General features: G+C 37.4%; 1 protein-coding gene across 3 annotated transcripts in view; it reads right to left on the reverse strand.

Annotated features, from left to right (window-relative positions):
- LOC121323550 (probable cationic amino acid transporter) overlaps positions 1-21,375 on the reverse strand; it is a 36,826-nt gene extending 15,451 nt beyond the window's left edge. Inside the window, exons 1-3 of one of the 3 annotated variants that reach the window (XM_041264669.1) lie at positions 21,261-21,375; positions 7,589-8,078; positions 3,932-4,168 (exon numbers count right to left, since the gene is read on the reverse strand). In XM_041264669.1, the coding sequence (XP_041120603.1) occupies positions 3,932-4,168; positions 7,589-7,892 (541 nt within the window). In that variant the 5' untranslated portion in view covers positions 7,893-8,078; positions 21,261-21,375. The other 2 variants (XM_041264668.1, XM_041264667.1) reach the window with 2 other exon arrangements.
- Positions 21,376-23,961: the final 2,586 nt, after the last annotated feature.

Raw genomic sequence — 23,961 nt, forward strand, 5'->3', positions numbered from 1 at the left:
ATATATCATTATGCAGTCTGCATTTTCCCCCTTTATCTGTTTTCTTTTATTACGGGTGTGTTTATAAATCGATATTACAGCTCTGATGCAATACCAAACATTAACTTCAAAGCCGCCATTAACTGAACCAGCTTTCTAACGTGAAACAAATACTAACTGTTACACGTTATGAAGCCACATTTTTCTTGTCAAAATTACATGATCTTTTTTTAGCCAGAATTATTTAAAAAAAAAAAAAAGCGTGTTCACGTAAATCTAATCTGTGCTCATTCTACTGCTTGTGTTCCCTGTTCAGGGGAGAAACAAATCTAATCTGGTGTCCCAGCCTTTTCGGTTGTACGCTGCATTGAATATTCCTAAATTGAATGGAATGACAAAATGATAATAACAAAAATAACCACAGTTTGTAAAATATGCGCTACAGTGTTTCCAGGGATATAGGAATATAGCTATTATTTCCATACGTTTTTGGAGAAGTTAGATGCATATAGCAATAGAAGTTAATGTGCAACAAAAACAGGCTATCTTTGTAGTCTGACTTGTGAACTGTACCGCAGTGTGAATGATCGATTTCAGCTCCATGATATCGTATGGTTTTGGATAGATTGACTTGCTCTCAGGTAAAGGTTGCATGGACCAGCACCAGCATTTACATTTATTGGATCCGAGGACGACCCAAGCCCCAGTGGATTATTTGTCAGGAGGGTTTGTCAAACAAAACTCTTAAACCTGCAACATTGAGATGCCATTTATCTACAAAGCATGCAGAATGTGAAAAAAGAAAACATAACAATAATTTGCTTGCTTTTCATTACTATTTCAATTTGAAACAAAAACCCAGCCCTGTGAAGTTGACTTCAATGGACATTAAAACCCAGCTTGAAGACAAAAATATACTGTAAAACTGCTTGGAACTGAAATTGACAATTTTTGTCTCCACAGCCTATGCTGGTCCATATACAAATAGAACACAGGTCTTTTTTGGCAATACCATTAATACAATCAGATGAAAAAGTGTATAAAATACACTAGCTTTTGCGCCAACAGGTGTCTTCTTCAAATAAGTAGATATTGAAGGTAAAGAAAATTCTTCTTACATGTTCAAATGTGATGCTATTTTGGCAACTGTACAGTATATTGTGGCTGAATGGGTTTCCAACTACTTTTATACATTGATTACTTTTGTAGGAAATACAAAGACTTTATAAAACCGACTGCCATATTGACTGCTTCATACTTTCCCCACCGTTGTATCTGTTTTTCCTCCTCTGGCATTGACGCACATTCCATGTAAAAGCTGCACAACGTCCAGCATTTCCTGAGCCTCAGAAAGGCTACATTAATGAGATGGCTGCAGCACCAGCCAGTAATACCTCTAAATGTGTACACAGCTGGGAAAAGAATGTGGCTATTGGAGACAAAGTGGTAAAACGTGTGATATGACCCTGTGAAGCAGAATAACTTTCCTACTCACACAACTATACACAGTACTCTGCAAAAGTTTTAGGCAGGTGTGAAAAAATGCTGTAAAGTAAGAATGCTTTCAAAAACAGACATGTTAATAGATAATATTTATCAATTAACTAAATGCAAAGTGAGTGAACAGAAGTAAAATCTAAATCAAATCCATATTTGGTGTGACCACCCTTTGCCTTCAAAACAGCATCAATTCTTCTAGGTACACTTGCACAAAGTCAGGGATTTTGTAGGCATATAGTCAGGTGTATGATTAAACAATTATACCAAACAGGTGCTAATGATCATCAATTCAATATGTAGGTTGAAACACAATCATTAACTGAAACACAAACAGATGTGTAGGAGGAATAATACTGGGTGAGGAACAGGCAAACTCAGCTAACAAGGTGAGGTTGCTGAAGACAGTTTACTGTCAAAAGTCATACACCATGGCAAGACTGAGCACAGCAACAAGACACAAGGTAGTTATACTGCATCAGCAAGGTCTCTCCCAGGCGGAAATTTCATTGCAGACAGGGGTTTCCAGATGCGCTGTCCAAGCTCTTTTCAAAAAGCACAAAGAAAGGGGCAACATTGAGGACCATAGACGCAGTGGTCGGCCAAGGAAACTTACTGCAGCAGATGAAAGACACATCATGCTTACTTCCCTTCACAGTCGGAAGATGTCCAGCAATGCCATCAGCTCAGAATTGGCAGAAAACAGTGGGACCCTGGTACACCCATCTGCTGTCCAGAGAAGTCTGGTCAGAAGTGGCCTTCATGGAAGACTTGCAGCCAAAAAGCCATACCTCCGAAGTGGAAACAAGGCCAAGCGACTCAACTATGCACGAAAAAACAGGAACTGGGGTGCAGAAAAATGGCAGCAGGTGCTCTGGACTGATGAGTCAAAATTTGCAATATTTGGCTGTAGCAGAAGGCAGTTTATTCGCCGAAGGGCTGGACAGCGGTACAAGAATGAGTGTCTGCAGGCAACAGTGAAGCATGGTGGAGGTTCCTTGCAAGTTTGGGGCTGCATTTCTACAAATGGAGTTGGGGATTTGGTCAGAATTAATGGTCTCCTCAATGCTGAGAAGTTCAGACAGATACTTATCCATCATGCAATACCATCAGGGAGGCATCTGATTGGCCCCAAATTTATTCTGCAGCATGACAATAACCCCAAACATACAGCAAAAGTCATTAAAACTATCTTCAGCGTAAAGAAGAACAAAGAGCCATGGAAGTGATGGTATGGCCCCCACAAAGCCCATCGAGTCTGTCTGGGATTACATGAAGAGAGAGAAGCAACTGAGGCTGCTGCCTAAATCCACAGAAGAACTGTGGTTAGTTCTCCAAGATGTTTGGGCCAACCTATCTGCCGAGTTCCTTCAAAAACTGTGTGCAAGTGTACCTAGAAGAATTGATGCTGTTTTGAAGGCAAAGGGTGGGTACACCAAATATTGATTTGATGTAGATTTTTTTTCTGTTCACTCACTTTGCATTTTGTTAATTGATAAATATAAACTATTAACATGTCTATTTTTGAAAGCATTCTTACTTTACAGCATTATTTCACACCTGCCTAAAACTTTTGCACAGTACTGTATGTGTGTGCGTGTGTGTGTGTGTGTGTGTGTGTGTATATATATATATATATATATATATATATATATATAATATATATATATATATATATATATATATATAAAATATATATATTATAAAAGCTTCTGCAATTATGATGAATTTACGCTAACATAACATTCCTTGGTCTCTGTTTATCCCTACTAAAGCAGACCTTTCTCTTGACCTGAAATATTTCTTTTAGCTGGAGGGACACAGACTTCCATTCCCCTTGAAAGCCTGCTTGCCAGTACATCTCTCTGAGCTCAGCCGTGCTTCTGCTAAAAATCCCTGCAGTAAGAATAAAATATAAAATAACACCTTGAGCCCAGCAAGCAAAAACAAAGCGGGCCTTTTTTGATAATGTATTTGCAGCATCTTTACTATGTCCATGGGTGTATAAGGTAACAACTATCTGAAATAGGTAATATAAGGGAATAGACCGTTTTTCATAAAACCGTATGAGGTAGCAGTCCCCAGTGGTTCACCTAGTTAAAGAACTACAGTTTGGTGTACAGGTTGAGCCATGCAAATGGGGTTCACACTTTCAGCAAGTGGACAGTCTCAGCTGGGGACCAATAAGGAGTGCTGTATTGGCAGAGAGCCTGTCTACTGGTCAGAAGCCTGATGAGAATGGCCAGACATTAATCACACTGGGCCCTTGGCTCTAGGGTTCAGTAGCTTAATAACTGCTTAGTTCGGTAGATAAAATGAGGTGATTTATTTACATTAATAAAAGAAAACTGAAATACACTAGTGCTGGCCCTTTGAATCTCTATACAGAAATTCTCTCAGAATGTTTATTTTTTCAAATGTCACAGTGATGGCGTATATTATAATAAGTGCTTACCCAAGCCGTTCAGAGTTCCAACGTGGTTTATCATGAAGTGACTGATGGTGTGATTGGCCAGGGAGTCGAACATGCTGCTGAGAGCACTGGCACCCGCAGCCGTGCCAATCAGGTACTCCAGGATGAGGTTCCAGCCAATGAAGAAAGCTACAAACTCCCCGACTGTCACGTAGCTGTAGGTGTAGGCCGATCCTGTCGTCTTGGGGACTCGCACACCAAACTCAGCATAGCACACCCCTGATGGGAAAGCATCACAAGATAATCACTCAATCCTATATTAAGCAAGCCTCTGCTTTACAAGGAATGTGCATTTGTATAGGCTGTCTGACATTGTCTTACCAGGGACCAATTTTCATGTGAATTAGAAAATACTTTGAAGATTACTTACAGGTACACCCTGCTTTCAGCTGGTATTTCAGAATCCCTTCAACTGTAAAACCAGTGCACACACTTACAGTACAGAGGGTCCTCATAATCTCGTAATGAGATCACAGGTTAAAAATATTGGATTTATAGTCAAATGTTATTAAAACAACTAAGGAGGAGGCTGGAAGTGTATGATGAAAGCATGGTGAGCTTTGGTGTAAAATCAAAGCAGTTATCATGTTCGTCATATACAGTTTGAAAGACAGACAGATGGGATCAGTGCATAAGGGTCTCCATTTTTTTTTAAAGAGGACTTTCAAACATTTCATACTGAAAATATAAACATTTCATTATGTTTTGTTCTCTTGTGTTATATTTCACAAAAGCAAAAAAGTTTTGAGACAGATTCAAACCCATGTCCTTCAGTGGCGAAGTCTAGTGAATTGGCCAGCTGCACCACCTAGCCTGCCCCCCCCCACATGCTGAAATGCTCCCCCGCCCTGCATTATGTGTCATGTTCTTCCCCAGGGTTAAGCTGGAGGCCCGTTGAGGGAGATGACGGATTCTCTACCTCTCCTCAGTCTGACTCACTTCCAGTTGCCAACTCATTTGGCTCAGAGCAGCACAGTTTCCACATGGAGAATTTCCGCAGGTTGAATGGAATTAATGACCCATCAAAATCAGGCCTGGACTGTATTTACTATCACAGTGATCTCCCTCTGAAGAAACTATGGAAGTAACCTTTATAGATGCTGAAACAAATGTTTACTTTTCTGTTTGCAGCCAGGTTATTTATATAATGTAATGTGGGCACTGCAATGATTTGGTATGTAATTTCTCAAATATCCACAGCAGGTTTTAATGGAATTTACTAATATCGTATAGTTTTTAATTTTTTTTTCTTTCAATTCTGGTAAGAACAGTTATGTAAATCAAGCAGATGCAAACTTAAAAAAATTGAATTTCCATGTACAGTGTCAAAGTCATGTGTATAATCGACACATAGTTATGGGAATTACCCTTATAGGAGTTTACCAGTTGTAATTCTGCAGTTTCCCAATGCTTTTGCCATGGTTATATAATGCACTTACCATAGTGTAGTTTACCATTACTGTCAGAGGCATGAGATTATCACAAATTGTGCAATTGTAATTATGTTCTTTCTTTGCATTCCCATTTGTCTCATCAAATGTCACTTTTTTAAATCAAGAACCGAAAACCTGCCTGAATCCCTTCTTTGAAAATTGACAGGGTTGTGACAATGTATTTGCATTGACTTTGATCTAGTTTATCCTGCCACTGGATTACAAATTTCATGGAAACACTCGGTTTCCTCAACTGAATTCTACAATTACTGTGCGACTGGTAGAAAGACTTCACACACTTGTCTCTCCCGCAACAGTTAATTTAATTTTTACAACAGGGAAAAAAATAATAAATTCAATTTGATTTTGATTTCCAACCTCACGCACAAGGCGGCTTTTGATGTTACTTTATAGCTCATTCAAACCAGAACCCTGCCAGGATGTTGTGTACTCAATTTCTATCTGAGAGTCTAGGGATAGACAATGTAACACCATGGCAACATGACTCAAGTACCCAAGCACTGGGGGAGAGCCACATTATCTATTCCAAGGTCTTAAATGGAAATAGCACATTATTTTTAGACAGTTAACATAAGTTTCATGATAGTTCTAGAGATATAAAAAAATGTGTGAATAACAATACAATTTACATATGACTTGAGAAAAAAAAAAAAAATTGCAACAATGGCATGCCATGACCAGATTTTAAGGACATAACATGTTAATTAAATCAACCAGTTTAAACTAAATAGTCTGCCCAGTAATATGTAAGGCTGCATTAGTAGTGACAGAAAACACTGTTTTACTGTAAACACCTCTTTATGTGATCTTTGGTATATCTTAATTTTGATCACAATGCAATCTAATGCTGATTGAATTAATAACAACTGTAGTACTGTATGCAATAACACATGCTGTAATGTAGGTTACAGCACTGAAGAGAGGACACTTATATAATCTATACTTGTTTTTTATCAATTAAACTATTATACTATATACATATGCATATGAAATCATAGGGTAACTGAATAACTGGTGCCTCTGTACATGCATTACTTTTCACACTTTTCTTAAAACAAGTATGAATGTACTAATGTACAGGTGTCCACCGTGGCTTAGAGTCCAGGTCTCCTCAGTGAAAGCTGCCTTTTCTAAAGCTCCTACCGACTGTACTCTTGTTGGAGGGCTGTTGTGTAAAAACACTGTTTATTTTGCAAATCCTGTGTGTTACCAGGGAGATGTTCAAGTGATCTATACCAGCCATTGAAAACAGTCATTAAAGTCTCAGGAAAGGTACTTCATGGTAGATGGTGCATGTTATGATGATAGCAACATAATTGGTCATAACTGGAAGGCACATACAGTTTATTTTCTTTTTTTCAATAGTTCCTGCACCATTGATTAACTGTAAAGTAGACAAAGGATGGTGCTAAACAATCTAATCTGTACCCAAGGCAGGGGTTCGTTATTTTAGTGGTTCTCAAGTTGCATCTTAAAAATAAAAAGTACTGTGTTACGGTTCTTTAGAGTTTGGTAAGCACATTTCTGTTGTAGCCCAAATAATCTACTGGAAAGAATGCTACGTTTGGGCTGGGCAGAATGTTTAATTAGGAGTTGGAAAAGCAGTACACTGTCTGCTCATACAGGTTTATCATAGAGCGAGTGTGTTTATATAATGTAAGCAAACGTATCAATATTGGACCAGAATCTCAAAGGTTTTTACTTCAAATAGTTGCAATGTTTTTTGGGTTTTTTTCATAAAAGAAAAACATGTTCAATTAAATTGCCAAGACATGAAAAGTTATTCGGCCATACAGAAGTTTAAGAATTGTAATGTTCTTTTCAGCAAAAAACACATATTTTGTTCTATCTAGTGCTAGTGAAAACCCAGCGTTTACACTGAAACAGTAAAATCAGCCACATGGTTGAAAGACCTGTATTAAAAGAGAAGCAATATGACTTTCAGAAGGAAAACCCCAAAGCAACCACCAGCTGTTTAAACTATTTTCTAGCAAGAATTAGCTAAGCCCACCGAATACAACTAAATGAACTGTTACCATATGGTGACAATGAAGGGTGAATAATTCACCAATATGATTAAACATAGTGAAACCCTTTTAATCTAATTTTCAATTTAATTAAACATTAGAATATAATTCAAGGGGTAATGAGTTAAGCACAAAGACAATTGTGAAGTGCGCTGTACCTGACAGGATGGAAGCCACGGCTGCAATAATAAAGGACACAATGACTCCTGGCCCAGCCATTTCCTTGGCAACCAATCCAGATACCACGTACATCCCAGTGCCCACGCAGCTGCCAACTCCCAACGAGACCAGGTCCATGGTGGTGAGCACCCGTGCCAGTTTGGTGCTGTGAGGTGCGCCGTTGCCTTCGCCATCCAGCATCGACTCCACTGGCTTGGTGCGCAGGATCCGCGAGTGAAAGGCGTACCATGTGGAGCCCCATTGGACTCGCCTTGGGTCCAGCTTGGCGAAAGCCCCGCTCATTTTAATTCAGAGTTACAAGAGAAGCTATGGGAGCAGGTATGTCAGAGTTAATAATAGGGTGGCGTGACTCTCCTTGTGTCTGTAAATAGCAGTTGGGAGCAAATGGTCTTTCTGTTTTACAGAAGATCCATATCAGCTTTTATCCACATGCTTCAATGGTTGTGCATTTTGCTAATTGACTGACACCTATAAAAAAGAAACAGACAAAATAACCATTATTTGAGATGCTGTCCTAACAGAATTCTGAGTAACTTTTTGGGCCTTTTATATTTTTCACTGGTTTCCACATGACAGTGTGAATTAAATGGCAAAAAAGAAATACAAACACGTAGGTTTCCAATAATTGACATCTAAATTACTGCTTAAGTATTACACTTATACTGTAGTACCCACAAGCTCTGTGAGTGCACTACAATCTTGAATACCCCCTGCCATTCAATCTTGGGCTCTCTCAAGCAAGACTGATGCCTTGCCATTTCACTTGTCAGCTGACCCAGATTTGAACCCAAGGCCTGTGGCAGTAAAAGACATCTAGCCTCCCACCCCTCCCCCGACTACTAAGATGTGCTATTAAGATGTTTCACAATATCAAAGGCCTGATAGAGTTTAAATGCTAATAGTAATCTGTTGAGCATCTACTTCCAAAATACTGTTTCATTTAAGCTGGGATAGATAAGGATGCTTGTTGACCGAGTGTCTAAAGGAGTAAGGCTTTTAAAAAAACATTTAATAACCAATCCCTTGTTGCATTGCTATAGATTATATGCTTTCCCCTTTACCTTACCACAATACTTCATGTTAAATGAAAGTATGTGGCTGACTCTTTACCTGTTTCTATAAATATTGGGAAATTCTGCCCTTTTTTGCACCTTACATGGTTGGGACGGTGTTGAGAAACTTGGTGAGCAATACCTAAAATTGTTCTAAGTCCCAGCAACACCACTGATGGACAGCTTCACAAAAACAAAACAACAAAAAAAAAACAGGTAAATTAGTTTAGAGGAGCATTGGAAGAAACTACAGAGATTATGAATTGTTTTCATCTTCCACTAGATCAAGTTGATGAACTCAATTTGAAATCGATCGGTGTCCAGTTAGAGTGACTTTTAAGTGCAGGGAGACTTACAGCTCCCAATGGAAGAACTGTGATTGGCCTAAAGATGTTCATTTCAATTTTGAATCTCCAATTATGTTCCCTCACCATAGCCATTCCCCACACAGCTCAGGATAAGTGAAGTTTCAATGGCCATCCTCTGATGCTAGGACCAAGCCCCTTTTCTCTTTAATGTCCAGCAACTTGAGATCTGATGTAAACAAGCTACCAGCCTCAGGAGGAAAAAAGCTTAGCCTCCCTAACCCACTGGACCCACTCCATCCTGAATCCCCAGCGAAGACTGGTGACTTCCCACAACCAGGATGCAAACCTGCACTACCCTGCCTGTAGGACTTACCCTGCAAACAGTGCAGCTCTGCTTTTACCAGGTGAGCCACTCAGGGATTCCAAAATTGAACTGTCATAGTCATCGCTCTGCTGTCGATGGACACTAACAGGATCAATTTCAAATAGCTTTCAGCTCAATCTCAGTGGCGGATGGAAATAAGGTATTATTTATTTATTTATTTATTTTAAATTTTGCTCACCAGGATAATCTCATGAAATGCAGCATCTTGTTTTTATGAGGGTCCCAGAGGACAGCAAGCACACATGCAATCCAGTCATCAATCTATCATTCAACAACACATTATAATTCAACTTTTAACACAAACTCTAACATAAGTAATACATAAAATATTAAACTAAAATAATTAGTCAGTATTTGGTATATTAGTCTCTCATGAATGCCTAGGCTGCTTAAGTGACCCAGATCATTAGACTTGGAAATATAGCACTGCAATAAAATGGTACAGAATTAGACGGTCCATTGAAGTCTTGTCAACAAAATGGTTCACAGAAGCTAGAACAAAGGACTGAAGTTCTATCTGTGCTATTTAATTCCTAGAAAACAGTAGCGAGAATCTGATAACAAAAGCAATAATTTGAGATTTTTTTTTTTTTATCGCCTTCCATAATTGTTAAGTTCAGAAAATGAAGCAAAGCATTGGAGAACAAGCAAACCAACAGCTCGCAGAAAAAGGCCTTGCGCACTCAAAGCGCTCCTCCGCCTACCAACCGACACTGATAAAGACAGAATCATAGTCTGGGTCCATCCTTTAACCCACACTCCTAATTACAGCAAAGGAGTGATTACAGCCATTGCGAACTCAGAGAGCAGACATGCATTGTGGTGGTTATGTTGTAAATAATTGCTGGGTTTCTGAGTCTGGCAGTGTAAATGCAGTAACCCCAGAAGAACTGTGCAGCAACTACTGCTGTGCAGCCAGTTTTACACAGCAGTTGCCTAGTTACCACTTGTTATTAAATGAACCAGTAGGTGCATATAAGATAATGAGGATGAGAAATTCTCTTCCCAGATCTCGAGACAGACCTCACCCCCCGTGTATAAATCAAGGCAAGCACTCTTATCCTTACTCTTTGTATATTTTTATTTCATGCAGAGTGTTTTGAGATTTTTGCCATTCTCCAGCACCTGTTTCTTTTTCTTGTGGGTTCAGTACTGTTTGTTTTTTGTTTGGTGCTGTAACCTCAACCCGTCAAAGTGTAATATCCATCAGATATTCTCAATCCTAAACCTAGTTTCCCAGGCACAGCTGTCAGAATAAAAGAAAGAAAGAAACCATTTATTGATCAAGAGCTAGCACAACCTGAAATATCCCAAAAATATTTTGAATGCTATTAGAACTCACAGAAGTGGTGCCAGCACATTTAGACACACAGCGTTTTAGAACATAAGTCTTACCTTGCTTTGTGAAGCCCCACTGTTTTTTACTACCTCATATAATTCTTACAGACAATTCTTCTTTTCCCTCTTGCTACGTTTTTGCATTGGTTAGCCTTACATTAACATAGGCGCAGTATGCTGAAGGCACTAGTCAAAACTGTTGACATATGGGTTAACGAGACCAACATATACCCAACATAAGCCACAGTTGGATATTTAATAGGATTTTACAGTACCTACAGTATGAATCCCCTAGGTGAAATTCAGGCTGATTACCTTGTGCTGTAAAATACTCAATAAAACCCAGATGTGATACACTGGCCAAGTGCTGGAACAGTAAGAATATAAAGAATATATTATGTAATAATATGCCAGGTTATATATTATGGAAAGATACACACTATTTTTTTCAGGGGAGAGGTTGGGTTTACCTTCCTCCACAGCAGGCCGTTGTTTCACTGTAAGCGGATAACTTGTCATACAGTAAACAGAACAGTATTTATGTACTCTGCGGAAGAGCTGGACATTTTAAGACGCTGTTATCAAACACGTTTTAAATGTTAGGTTAGGTTTGTGTGTGACAGGCATATTCTCTGTAAAATGAATTACTTTAAATAGCATTACCTTTCCTACCTGTTATTTGGTATTGGATTAAATTTAGAATACTACATATTGCTCAATAGCATTCAAAATACACATGGGGCCAGATCTTCGAAAGGTTTGCGCACTGCGCATAGGGGTATGCGCATCGCAAATAGCCGTTGCCATAAGTTGCCATATTCGAAACGTCCTTTTGCGCGTCACAATCCATTCTGAGCTGTGCAGAAATAAAATGTATGCATCGCGCAATATGGGGGGAGTGGCCGACAATATGCGTGATCCAGGATAAGGATTGTAAAAGGCCTGCGTTAACTCCGCGCGCACTACCATTCCAGCACTGAATACAAACAGGCAACAATGGGAAACGTGGGTAGCATGCAGCGTGTCTGTCGACATGTGGATGTGAATGATACAAGACACACCCAGCAACAGCAACCCCGACATAACAAGTTGTGACCAGGTATCCATGTCTCATGCTGCATGATGACCTGGCCAGAACAAGCCTGCGCAGTCATGCCTTGTCTGAGCAATTGGTAGTGTCTGTCTGTATGTGTATCCTGGCCACTGGGACAGCAGTGTCCCGCCACCTCGACCGCTTCATAACCGCGTTGCTGCGACGTGCTGAGGAACCTATTAAATTCCCCAGTAACAGAGCAAACAGTGAGGAGATAATGAAGGGTTTTTATGAGGTCATGCACCTGCCGCGCGTGGTAGGTGCAATTGACTGCACCCATATATATATCCGGGCAGCTGTTCCAGTTGTCCTGTTCTATCAGGATTCCAGTTGTATTCGTGTGAGGTGAGAGTGTATTAAATGGAATTTCACAGACAGTAATACATACAGTGTACAGAAATAAAATAATTTATTTTTATTATCTATACACAACAAAATAATTAAATAACAAAAGAAAACAAAATGGTGTGAGGGAAGGAGTGCAGGGGTGAAATTCAAAACAGACCGTGAGAACTCATCTTCAGTCAGGTAGGGAAAATTAACCCCATCCCTGCCAATTTAAAAAGGGCAGAGCTTTGCTCTGCCACAATTCGGAATAGAGGAAAATTTGAATAGCTATTCCATGCCATGTAAACAGGGTATTCTGAATGAATCCGTCCATATTCTGGATACCATTATTCCGAAAATGTGATACCGAATACCCACTTAGTATTAGGACACTATCGGAATACTAGCCCTTCTAGACACCTTATTCAGAAAACCTTTTTTTTTTGTAGACACACAAGTCATCGTTTTATAATTTATAATATATAACACGACGACTTTTGTGCCCAACAAAGCCTTTGCAAAAACTGTGAACAAATATATTAGTACGTGTATGACCCCAAACTGATTGCCAGCTATGCAATATCTTTCTATTTTTTTAGTAGATCAACAGTCAATAGCAGTAATATATATATATATATATATATATATATATATATATATATATATATATATATATATATATATATACACACACACACATATATATATCTATCTATCTATCTATCTATCTATCTATCTATATATATCTATATATATATATATATATATATATATATATATATATATATATATATATATATATATTATATATTATTATTTGGGGAGAATACTCACTAGTATCGGTTCATATATCGTCGTTAAGTTAGCCTGTTCTTCTTGTATCATGTGTTATTTTATGTAATTCTGTGTCAGTCCAAGTAGTGTAAATTTGTTGTTAGTTTTATGAACAAGTTTTCATACATTTAGTTGATAAAAATTTTTTTAAAACAACAAGAGTCGGTGTTTTAGTAAATGGTTTAGTCAACTACGCGAAGCGATAAAAACAAGAGACAACTCTCTAAAATAATATGCAGCTGTACAGTTTGCTGAATGTCTGTGTTGCTAATTGTACAGAGACTGTTTTCTTACAACTCTCAGCCACAAAATCATGCAGCTTCTGGCTGTTTATGCAGCTACCCAGTCTGCTGAATGTCAATGTAGCTAATTGTACTGAGACTGTTCATTTATTGAGAAATCATAGTAGGCTACAATTAACATTTTAGGGGCATATTTTGAATTAATTATTATTCTTACAGAAAAAAAAAAATGTCATAAAGAAAAAAATCCATTCTGGCGACACTCAAATTCTTACAAACTGGGCTTAATCATGATGTTCAAATAGATGAGTAGAATGAATAACATAATGCATTTCTATGTATTGTATATATAAAAATGCTTGATTGATGTTTACTTTGTAGTTGAATGAACTCGTTACATTTACAAATCAAAGAGTGCGCTACCATAGTAGATTTTGTCACGGCACGACTTATATAAAAAAAAAAAATTAGAAAAAAAAACAAAACAAAAAATCAGACATTTTGTGCCAAAACACTATTTTTTTGCGATGGGGATTGCGTGAAGATCGGGCCCATGGAGTTTTAAAATCCTGGGGCTATTATTTATTAAATTAAGGGAAAAAGACAGTTGTCAGTAATGGTATCTTTTGACGTGGCAAGTGTGAGATAGAACAAGAGGTTTCTGGTTTAAACCTTTAACATACCAAGCATTGAAGCACCAGTCTTTGAGGTCGCCTGTCCCTTTTGTAACTGACTAGGGAAAGTTTGACGTGGCCATTCTTTCCTGTTATAAGGAGATATTCAATGACACTTTCAATGAGGCGATCTATAGGAGTTTAAGATTAAAGGGATTATTGAATGATAACACAGGTTTCTGGCATTTTTTGTTAATACAGGTCTGTTCCTTCTATGACAGAACGTTTGATTCAATAGCACCAGAAAACCTGCCATAATACAGGTCATAATTTTACTGTGTTGTATTGGACACCATTTTAAATGCTTCCTGATTCAAAGCTTTGTCTAGCCGATCTTGCTGAACTAATAACAGCCTCTTCCTATTTTCCAACCTATAATATTTTATTCTGACATTAATCATCTTATTGCAGGGAAGACAGAGATCACTTTTTTTTCAAGGATCATCAACTCAAGTATTTTCATTCCTGGCAAGGACAAATTAGTTATCTGGCAGGCTTAGACAACTTTTAAAAGAGACTCACTTTAATGATATTAGTTACATTAATCTGCTCCATCTGCAAGATAGACCTGCCCCTTTCTCAGCACTTTTAATTACCAGAGTGGTCCATACATTACTAAAATCCCTTAGTAAGGATAACAACCATTTCCACTGACTTCAGATGATGCCAAGGAACACTTCAATGGAAATTTACAAACGACATGATAGCACTGAAACTAAAACAAAAAAGTGACAGCCTTACAACTTAAAATGAGCAGTTTTAACCCCTTTTATCCAGGGGACATCTCCAGTTTGTGTTATGTCTTTCATTCATATGTGCTGTGTGTCTCATAAAACACCAGCTCAGATTCGCTTCAGTTCTTGAACTGCACAAGATGGCATCTTTTGTATGTTAAAAGACACCCTACACACAACGCATTAACTTAAAGAAGAAGGTTGATATGGCAGCTGACTCGCTTTGTTTAATGTGACAAGTGTGACATTCAGTAAAAGAAGGTTGTGCAGAAAATCAACACTAGCTTTCGAAAGAGAGTTTTGTAATAACATGAACATTTTTAATTAAAGCTGCCATCCTGATGTTGTTGGGTTTTCGTTTATCTTTTTGTTATTTCTTAATAGTAAAATAAAATTTCCACGTAGCCTTGGTCTGCTATGCTTATTTGACACATACTGTACAGCACAGATGGCAGCCCGAGATGCAGCCTTGAACTGGGCGCAGCCCCTCTGAACAGGTCCACTGAAAACAGAAATGCATTGGTGAAGCATAAGGAGAAGCTTGGCACTGTGTTTACCTGTGTAGTTCTTTGCCTGTAGCTACAGTTTTCAAAGAAGTCTGTCATATTACTAATGTTAAATATTATAGTTAGTTACCTAATTAAGGAATGACCACACTTGTGAGTGTTGGCAGGGACAGATTTAACCCCATCCCTGCCAACCTTACACCCCCCCACAAGGCTTCTGCCCTGTCACAATCTGTTTCAATGTAGGGATTTGGGGCTTCATTGTAACATGTGTAATAAAAGGCAGGACACTGTGTTTTTCAGGGAGCTCTGTAGTTAAATAATGGCTTGTTGATGAAGATTTAATTGCCCTGTAAAAGATCCAACCAGGGAAAGTTGAACAGACTTTGAATGTTTGTATGTACCCTGTGATGAACAGTTATTATTATTATTATTATTATTACTAAATATTCAGAACTCTGCATCCAGTTAAGTTGGATTAAAAACTTCTTGGCTACGTGACCTACTTTGTAACATAAATCCCACTGAGAAATGACAACCAGCTGACTTCAAAAACGAATTCATGATCTTGATTCTTCTTCAGTGACTTTTGTCATGAACAGCTGCGATAGCCTTTATTGGAAACAGATTAAACCAAAAGGCAAGCTGTAGAAGCATTGCAGTAAGAACATTTATTGATAGGCTTTTTACATATGGCGCTTACATACAAAGAATGCTCAAGACAGCTCTCTTAAAACAAGAGGTAGCCCTGCCACACATAGAAAGAAACACAATAAATACATGGTTATGACAATAGAACCAAGTTAGACTAAACAGTTTAACATAGAAACCTACAGTGCTTTACAGTATTTATGGGACTGGACTTTGTGGCAGTCATGCTGTATTACCATGGAGACAGAATATATTCCATTCTCTTTATGTAACCGGAAGGCTGGAGCCCACCCCTTACACTTGGGATGTGCTTATAGTTTTCCGAGTAATTACCTTTAAGATGTATTCGTCGGCAGGTATTAAATAAATCAAAACAAGTAACAATCAATTAACCTCTGCATTGATTGTTTTAAATGCTGATTGGAAGCAAATTTTCCTCTCATCCAGGGTGCTGACATTGTTCCTGCGCTACTGCCATACAGAGGCTGTAAACTGACGATGAAAATATATTGGAAAATTATCTAATGCAACTGATTATAAACGTGACCTTTCCTTTCCTTAAACTCGAGCTGCCGCTGTGGAGTCTGGGATCTGCATGTTTTTGTTGGGTTCAATCAGAGATAACGCCAGGACTACAATCCCACAATTCACTGCACAGGTGATGCATTTCTAAGGAAACTAAGGAAAGTGAAAAAAAAAATGACATAATACTTGACCGAATCTTTACTGTGTGTCTCAATATATTTGTAACTCAAAAGGGAGGTTTTACTATATTAGTTTTTGAATTACAGAATCCATTATGGAGGCTACTTCTGACATTACTGCAGGCAGTTTTTTTTTTTTTTAAATTTGATTTACCTTCAATGCAGTTGCAGTCACAAGCTGCGGTTTCTGTCTGGCAGAACAAGTAGCTGCAGCATATTAGAAGTATCCACCCTTCACTGCCACAGTGAGGAGTTTATCCCTCACAGCCTCAAAACACAAGACTCACTTGAAGCAGGGAGATGTGACTGCTGACTATTCTCTTTGGTGCTATAAAACAATTCACTAGCAATAGTGTATCCGAGGATACAATTGATACATACATCGGAATATATTTTAAAGGGATTTATATCCACAGTCTCATAATATTTAATTGTTCAATATCCTGTTATGCATATCATTCTCTTTTCTAGTTAACAGATCACTAGGCTGTGTGTCAATGTTTATTTGCCATGCTTAGTAACTATTCCAGACAAAAATAAGATTTTTAACCATGGGTCTGCTTATGAAAAGAACCCTAAGCTGAATTTCTGAAGTGAGGTGGTTTGAAAAATAAACCCAGCTGTCTACCTCCCTTCAGAAATTCAGCTTTAAGGAGAATTTTCAGAAGCAACTGCCATGACTGAAAATGAGGAGTCAGAAAGCCTGATCCATGCAGATAAAGAATGATACAAAATAAATAAAATAGGTTAGTGAACAGGAAATGATAATGAGTCTTACACAAACCAAATCCACCTGTCTTATTTTCCCAGTTGTGATGTCACTACATCAGCTTTCTCTTCCCGGTTCTATTCAGGTTGTTTATTTTTTTGGGGGCTTTTTATTAGCCAGCAGTTTAGAGCTTTCTTTAGTTTGTTATATTTTTTGCAAAGCATCCTGAATTGCATGTGCATGGGGGATGCTATGTATATAAATGAACAAGCTTGGTATAGTGCCATCTAGTAATCCGGTATAAAGTCTGTTTAATGTTTAATAGGTCAACAGATCCCCGTTTTACTTAGATGAAAAGTTAATAACACACAACACACTGCAGGTTTGCTGCACAATATGCTCCACGCTTTAGAAGGTACAATAACAAGACCTTTGTTTTTGTTTTTTTTGAATCCCAGCCAATCTTTTAATTAAACATCTTGCTGAAGTTCAGAAAGAGCAGGATGTCAACAACCCCCCCCCCCCTCTCCCCCCCCTCCCCTTGTTGGAAATGGTACAGTCCTCTCTTCTTAATGAGGTCATCTGTTTCTATATGGGACAGACTTGTAAGATACCCTTCCAGGGAAGCATGTTGCTGGCAAAGAAAAGCACAATCTGCCTTAACCTTTATTTTTCCTATTTTCTTTTTTTTTCTTATAACCTGCTTTGTTTCAGACCCCATCATAACAGGCGATTTAGAAAATCAATCTTGTTTCTGTTCTTCTAATTATAATTAATGTGGGAAACAAACTCAGACTAACCAGGGCCTTAAAATGGCTGAGCTGACAAATATAAAAATATTATCGACCTGGAGCTACTATACACTGAATTGTTAGTAGCTCTACACATGGCTTTAAAATCAATGTTCTGATTTCTTATTAGCACTAACAACATCCTTACACCTCCAGCATCCATTTTTTCTAGTGTGAAAAGTCTTTGGTTGTTTTATTTTTTGTTGTTGTTTAATATGTAATACACTGGGTTAAGAAGAAAACCCCAATAATAATCACACCAGTCACGTCAAAGAGAAATATGTGATGGTTTATTTGGGTAAAATGCTGTACATGTCAGTAATTCTGAAACATTGGTTTCAGAATGCCAAGGAAGAAGTAAGTCTGATAATATTACATTTCGCTAATGTTCTTGTTTGACCTTTGTGTTGTATCAATGTAAAGCCTAGCACCGCCCTGCACTATTCATTTAGTTGTGTCAAGGCTTCAGTCAATCACGTCACAGAGCAAACCGATTGCCTCCATATTCTTTTACCATATGCATGTAAGCTTTTGCATGTACTAAATTAAGTGGTGTCAGTCTACTCAGAAATGATGCATAAAAATCCCTAGCAACAACAAAACTCTATATTGCATACAGGCTCATACATAGAATTGTGTTGTAATTTGGTTATAAATTATATATTAACCTTATTAGAAAATGACATGCCTTTTCAACATGGCCTCTATCGTGTAAATACATTTTTAAAAGTTAGAACATCACCAAACACCAAAATCCAATAAAAGTGTGTAATTTAGGACTGTTAAAAGAGCACTGTGCATGTGTTCAAATAGTACTGATACCAAAACTATTCTGTCATGGCAATAAGATAGTAACTAATTGCCTTCACTTTTTCTTCATTTTGGAAAGAATGGAACTTAGAATGAAACAGCTTCAGGGACACAGTGTATCTGTATCAGCATAACCAAGCCCCAAAAATATATATTTGAAAGGGTAAATATAACTCAAGATGCGGATCAGACAATGTAACTTTCTATAGAACAGCCAAGACAAGGAGGATTTAAAAAAGACAATAAATGCTGATACCTAATGGAAAGCTTGGTGAAAATCCAAGGTATGGGGTAGCTATGAATGATTAATAACACTGAGGTATTGCCTTGGTTTGGCAGCACTTCACAAATCCAGAACCCCATACATATTAGAATGCCTTGACCAAATTAAAGAGACCTCAAGTATGAAGTAAAAATAAGATATTATGAGTTTGAAGAGTTATCAAAACATCTATAATAATAATACTTATTATGGTTAATGGTTCTCTTCTCCAAAACACAAACTTAAATATAGTGCTGCTCAATCATGTTCAATATTACATTCAAATATAATCCTTTAGTGTTTGAATGCTACTTTATTCCATAATGCACAGCCTTCTGTGCACTCTACACCATATCCCCATCTACATGAACCAAATAGGTATGTTTCTGCTAGAGAGATTATACATTAAGGTACATTGGTGTTTAAAGAAATATGTAGCAACTATACCCATACAATAGAAAACTTTTTTTTTTCAACACAACCACATACTGCTACCTAGCCTTCTTTATTATAGCAAACTAGATTTTAAAGTACAGTTATAGACCCCTATACCATTACGGTATAGCCTTATAATATAGTACGGTATAGTAAAATCATTATTATACTGAATTTATCAGTGATCCAATATTACACTTTCACATATATCTTTTAATATTGTGCCGGTATTGCACTACAGTATAAAATAGCTTTAATATCTGGTCTGTTTTTGATAATGTGGGAAGGTGCTTACGTTACAACTGGAGTGATAATAGAGTTTGTTTTACCTAAGCGTAGCTTCAAAGCAGCGAGACGTTTCGTGTAAATAATGGTTAACGCTGAATGAAACCAAGATGCTACATTCAGCACCATGGTCAGTTCCTGTGAATGAGCGCATCAACTGCACGCTGAAGGGGCTGGACGTTAGTAATCAGCGATATTAAATACTATTTTTATCGCTCACCTATGGGATGGGCATTTACAGAGAAACCACTCTAAACTGGTACCATGCATGTCTTTAGAGATTAACCCCCCTCTAACACGTCCAAGTTCGGTCAGTGATACTCAGCTGTGACAATTACCGTCCATTGTACTCGGCAACACAATAGCACTTTTGTCAAAACGAAAGCCTGTGCTGTATATCAAATGCCAAGGTTTCCAAAGGGGTTGTGTTCCTTCGTTAACAAGACTATGACAACACAATGCAGCAACCTACCCTATTGTTCAACCCAGAAATGAATGATGTTCTCTGCTAATGACAAATGTTCAATTTATTTACCTACCCTAACACATACATTTGGTCACAGCGTTCAAATTAATTTGGCAACGATGTATTATTATTATTATTATTATTATTATTATTATTATTATTATTATTATTATTTACATTTAACATAAAAAGGACCACATTTTTAGAGAAATCTAACACACATTTCTGTTTATATTAATTAAATAGTAAAACAATATTTGTTGCTCTTGCAATATTTCTTAGCACTACGGTGTATCAAATATCATTTGACAGTTGCCGCACTTTTAGCTCAAAGTTTACTATATACACTTTTTTCTGCATTGTATGGTTATAATGTTCATATATTCATATATCAGTACCAGCACTGAATTAATATGGATCATTAATAAATAATCTGAATATATCTGTACTACATTGAGCATAAAAAATGCATCATGATGCCATAACAAAACACATTATAATGGCTGCATTTAATAGCTGCAATAGATTCATAGTAATACATCAAAATACAGAACACATATTGTATATATGATTACGAGTTCAGAAAAGCATCCCGCACAGCAAAGTAATATAGCCAGACCCATGTTGGGCTTAAAGCGGGTGATATTTCGAATATTGAGCATTTCCGTTTCGTTTCCATATATATATATATATATATATATATATATATATATATATATATATATATATATATATATATATATATATATATAACCAAGTAATGAAACCTGCTACTCCATTTGCACCATTTTTACTCAAAAAGATCAAAAAAGGAAATAAATAAATAAATAAATAAATAAAAACTCACGATTTTACCCTCGGATTAATGGATCACGGTGGTTTTATCAAGTTCCATTTTAGGCGCAGTATTTGCAAGCATCCAGAATCTGTACTGACGGGAGAGATCGGTGATGTAAAAATGTCTTGAATTATGCAGAGGCTCACTCACGTGACCAAATCCAAATGTATTATTTAACAATATGCCCCCATTCAACAGCTTCTTACGTCAATGGCTTTGTGATGTCATCCTCACGGATCATATAGCGACCGACCAGCATCAGCTCCTTCAAACCTGCGAGCATCATCATGATCACAGGCTCCTTCTTTGAAAAGGCAGGGAAAAGACCAACAGGGCAGGCACAATGCATGTGACACAGAAAAAAGCTAATTAAATAAGATTAATGGAATTCTGCAGAGACTATACAGTTGATTTCCCGTATGTTGCGTAAATACTGCGTAGGGAAAATACATCTCTTGCCTACCTTTAAATAAGACGAGATCGAAAATCTCTTATGACATTATAAAATTAGAAATGGTTTAAATGTAACCCCGCCTTCTATACATCCACAAAATGTGATTTACTTTACCACAAATACGTGGTAGAGTATTGTTTTGCAGTCAGTAACCCCAGTTTTCGTCCACCGGTTGGTGAACAGACATGCGGTACAGATAGAGAGTAATTCACTTCAGAAGTGGGTTGCACTGCAGTTTATAGAGATAATATTCCCAAAGGGGGTCTCTGGCTCTGACATATAAACGTCTCATACGCATTCAAATGTGATATGAATCCTTGCACAAAGAGAGCTAAAAAACGAAGACGTTAATTAAAATGGGTGCATTTAATAACGTGTCACTTATATAAATAAATAACGAGATGGTGTTTTGCAAATCATGTTAGCCATACTGGAAATCACTTTTTGAAGCTGAATTTAAAAATACAGTTACCCCATTGAAAAAAGTTTCATCAAAAGATAACTAAAAGTTAAAGTTTGGATATGCATTAATGATCATAAAACATTTCTAAAAAGTCGGTTAAGAAACCAATAATAGTCTAAAACAGTTTCATTAATGGCAAGCCATTTTTTTGTTGTTGTCAAAACAGGTTTTGAAAAGTTACTTCTAAGTCCATGTAAGTGACATTCCCTTTTAGGTGCCTCTAGGTGCCACAATACAGCAAAACAGTTACTTACAATTTCCACCAGCTTCCTCAAAAGCATACTAGAACTCTCACTAGTTCTCCATTGACACTGACAGGGTGCACTGCACTGTCATCTAAAGAAGTTATAGGTCAAACATGATTTGATTTTAATGATTTGAACAGCGTTATGTAGACCCACGATAATTTACTGTATATTCATTTAATAGACACCACGGTCCCAAATAAGCAACTATGCTGAACTTAAAGGAGAACTCCCATTATTCAGCTGTCTAACAGTCTTGCATTGCTGTGTGACGTTATGGGTCTGTGAATAGTCGCCTTTAGATGTTTATTTGTAGCCCTGTACCTATTAGAGCCCTGTAGATCTTTGTATTCACCAAGCTGTAATTTGATTTAAGATGAAAAAAAAAACCCCAGAAAACATCCTAATTAATAACAGCATACCCACACAAGCCTTCATGATGGATGTAGTACCAAGTGAACAATTAATCTTGCTATAGATTTCTCATATGATATTACCCATTGTTTTTTCCTTACCACTGGCTAGGAAAGTACATTTTACAAACAGACATATTAACCTTCTGTCTGTGTATTTAAAAATGCAATTATTTTGCTGTTTGAGATGTTGGTGTGCAGTATAGCGCACGCTTGGTAAATGTCAAGTTTCTCTGGGGCGTATTAGATAGAACAGACCAGTGAGTCCATGATTCATTGTCTGTATCTGCAATCAGAGAGAATGAAGGGCAGTGAAAAATCATAGCAGTTTGAATGATCCTCAAACACATATATTACACATGAGGCACCACAGGGAACATTGAAATTCATTTACAGCTTCTGGTCTGCAGCTCGTCCTTCTCTAGAAACAACAACAGGAAGCAAGGCTGCATGGCTGTGGTGCATGTCCTTAGGGCTTGGGATGTATATATGTTCTCCTTAACATGTGGGACAAGTGACAAGAGTGTTGTGCACTATACTGGTTGGCAATGATGACTTGATAACCTGAATAATTGTCCTCTTATTCACTGGAACACCACGACAAGGCATTGTGGTAGCTCAGGCGTTCCTTACCCTAATTTGGAGACTTTCGGACCTTGGGTGTTATTGGCTTAACACTACAGAGCATGTGTATTTTTGACAGCCTGTGTTGTTTAGCTTTGTATTGTATGCATATTTGTTACACTTAATTGATTAGACCTTCTCCATTTTTTTTTAGAATGATGGCAACTACACTGACCAAAGTCAAGCACTGTGAGAGAATTTCTCCCTCGCTCATCAGTCGTCAGTCCTGGGCCCAATTTATGTGGACCACTAAACTAAAATCTCCCAACTAACAGCAGAAGTTAAACAGGATGTAGCAAAGTTAGAAAATTATAGCGCACCCACCTTTTGTAGACTGAGCATTTGACCCAGCTGGTGGCAATATTTTAATAAAATTCTGCTTGCTATCCAAAGGTTCGGTGTAGAATGCCAGTACATCTGACTGATGTTCTTTTTTTTAACGCATAGTGGAAGATGCTAAAACATTTATTTACTAGCCTGTAAATTTCATATAAACTATTTCCATCTGTTATTTCAAGAAAAAAAAATCTCAAAATAATACTGTTGAAATCCTCAAAATTTTGAGTTTTAAAATACATTTTAAAATATTGCTGTTGAAATTCCTCCTGGGTATATTTGATTAAAAAAGATTATGCACAAATATTTCCATATTCAATAGTGGATTTTGGAGGAAATATTGGTATACAAATCTGTATCTGTGCCTATTTC

Source organism: Polyodon spathula, chromosome 11, assembly GCF_017654505.1.
Source record: "Polyodon spathula isolate WHYD16114869_AA chromosome 11, ASM1765450v1, whole genome shotgun sequence".
Lineage (NCBI taxonomy): Eukaryota > Metazoa > Chordata > Actinopteri > Acipenseriformes > Polyodontidae > Polyodon > Polyodon spathula.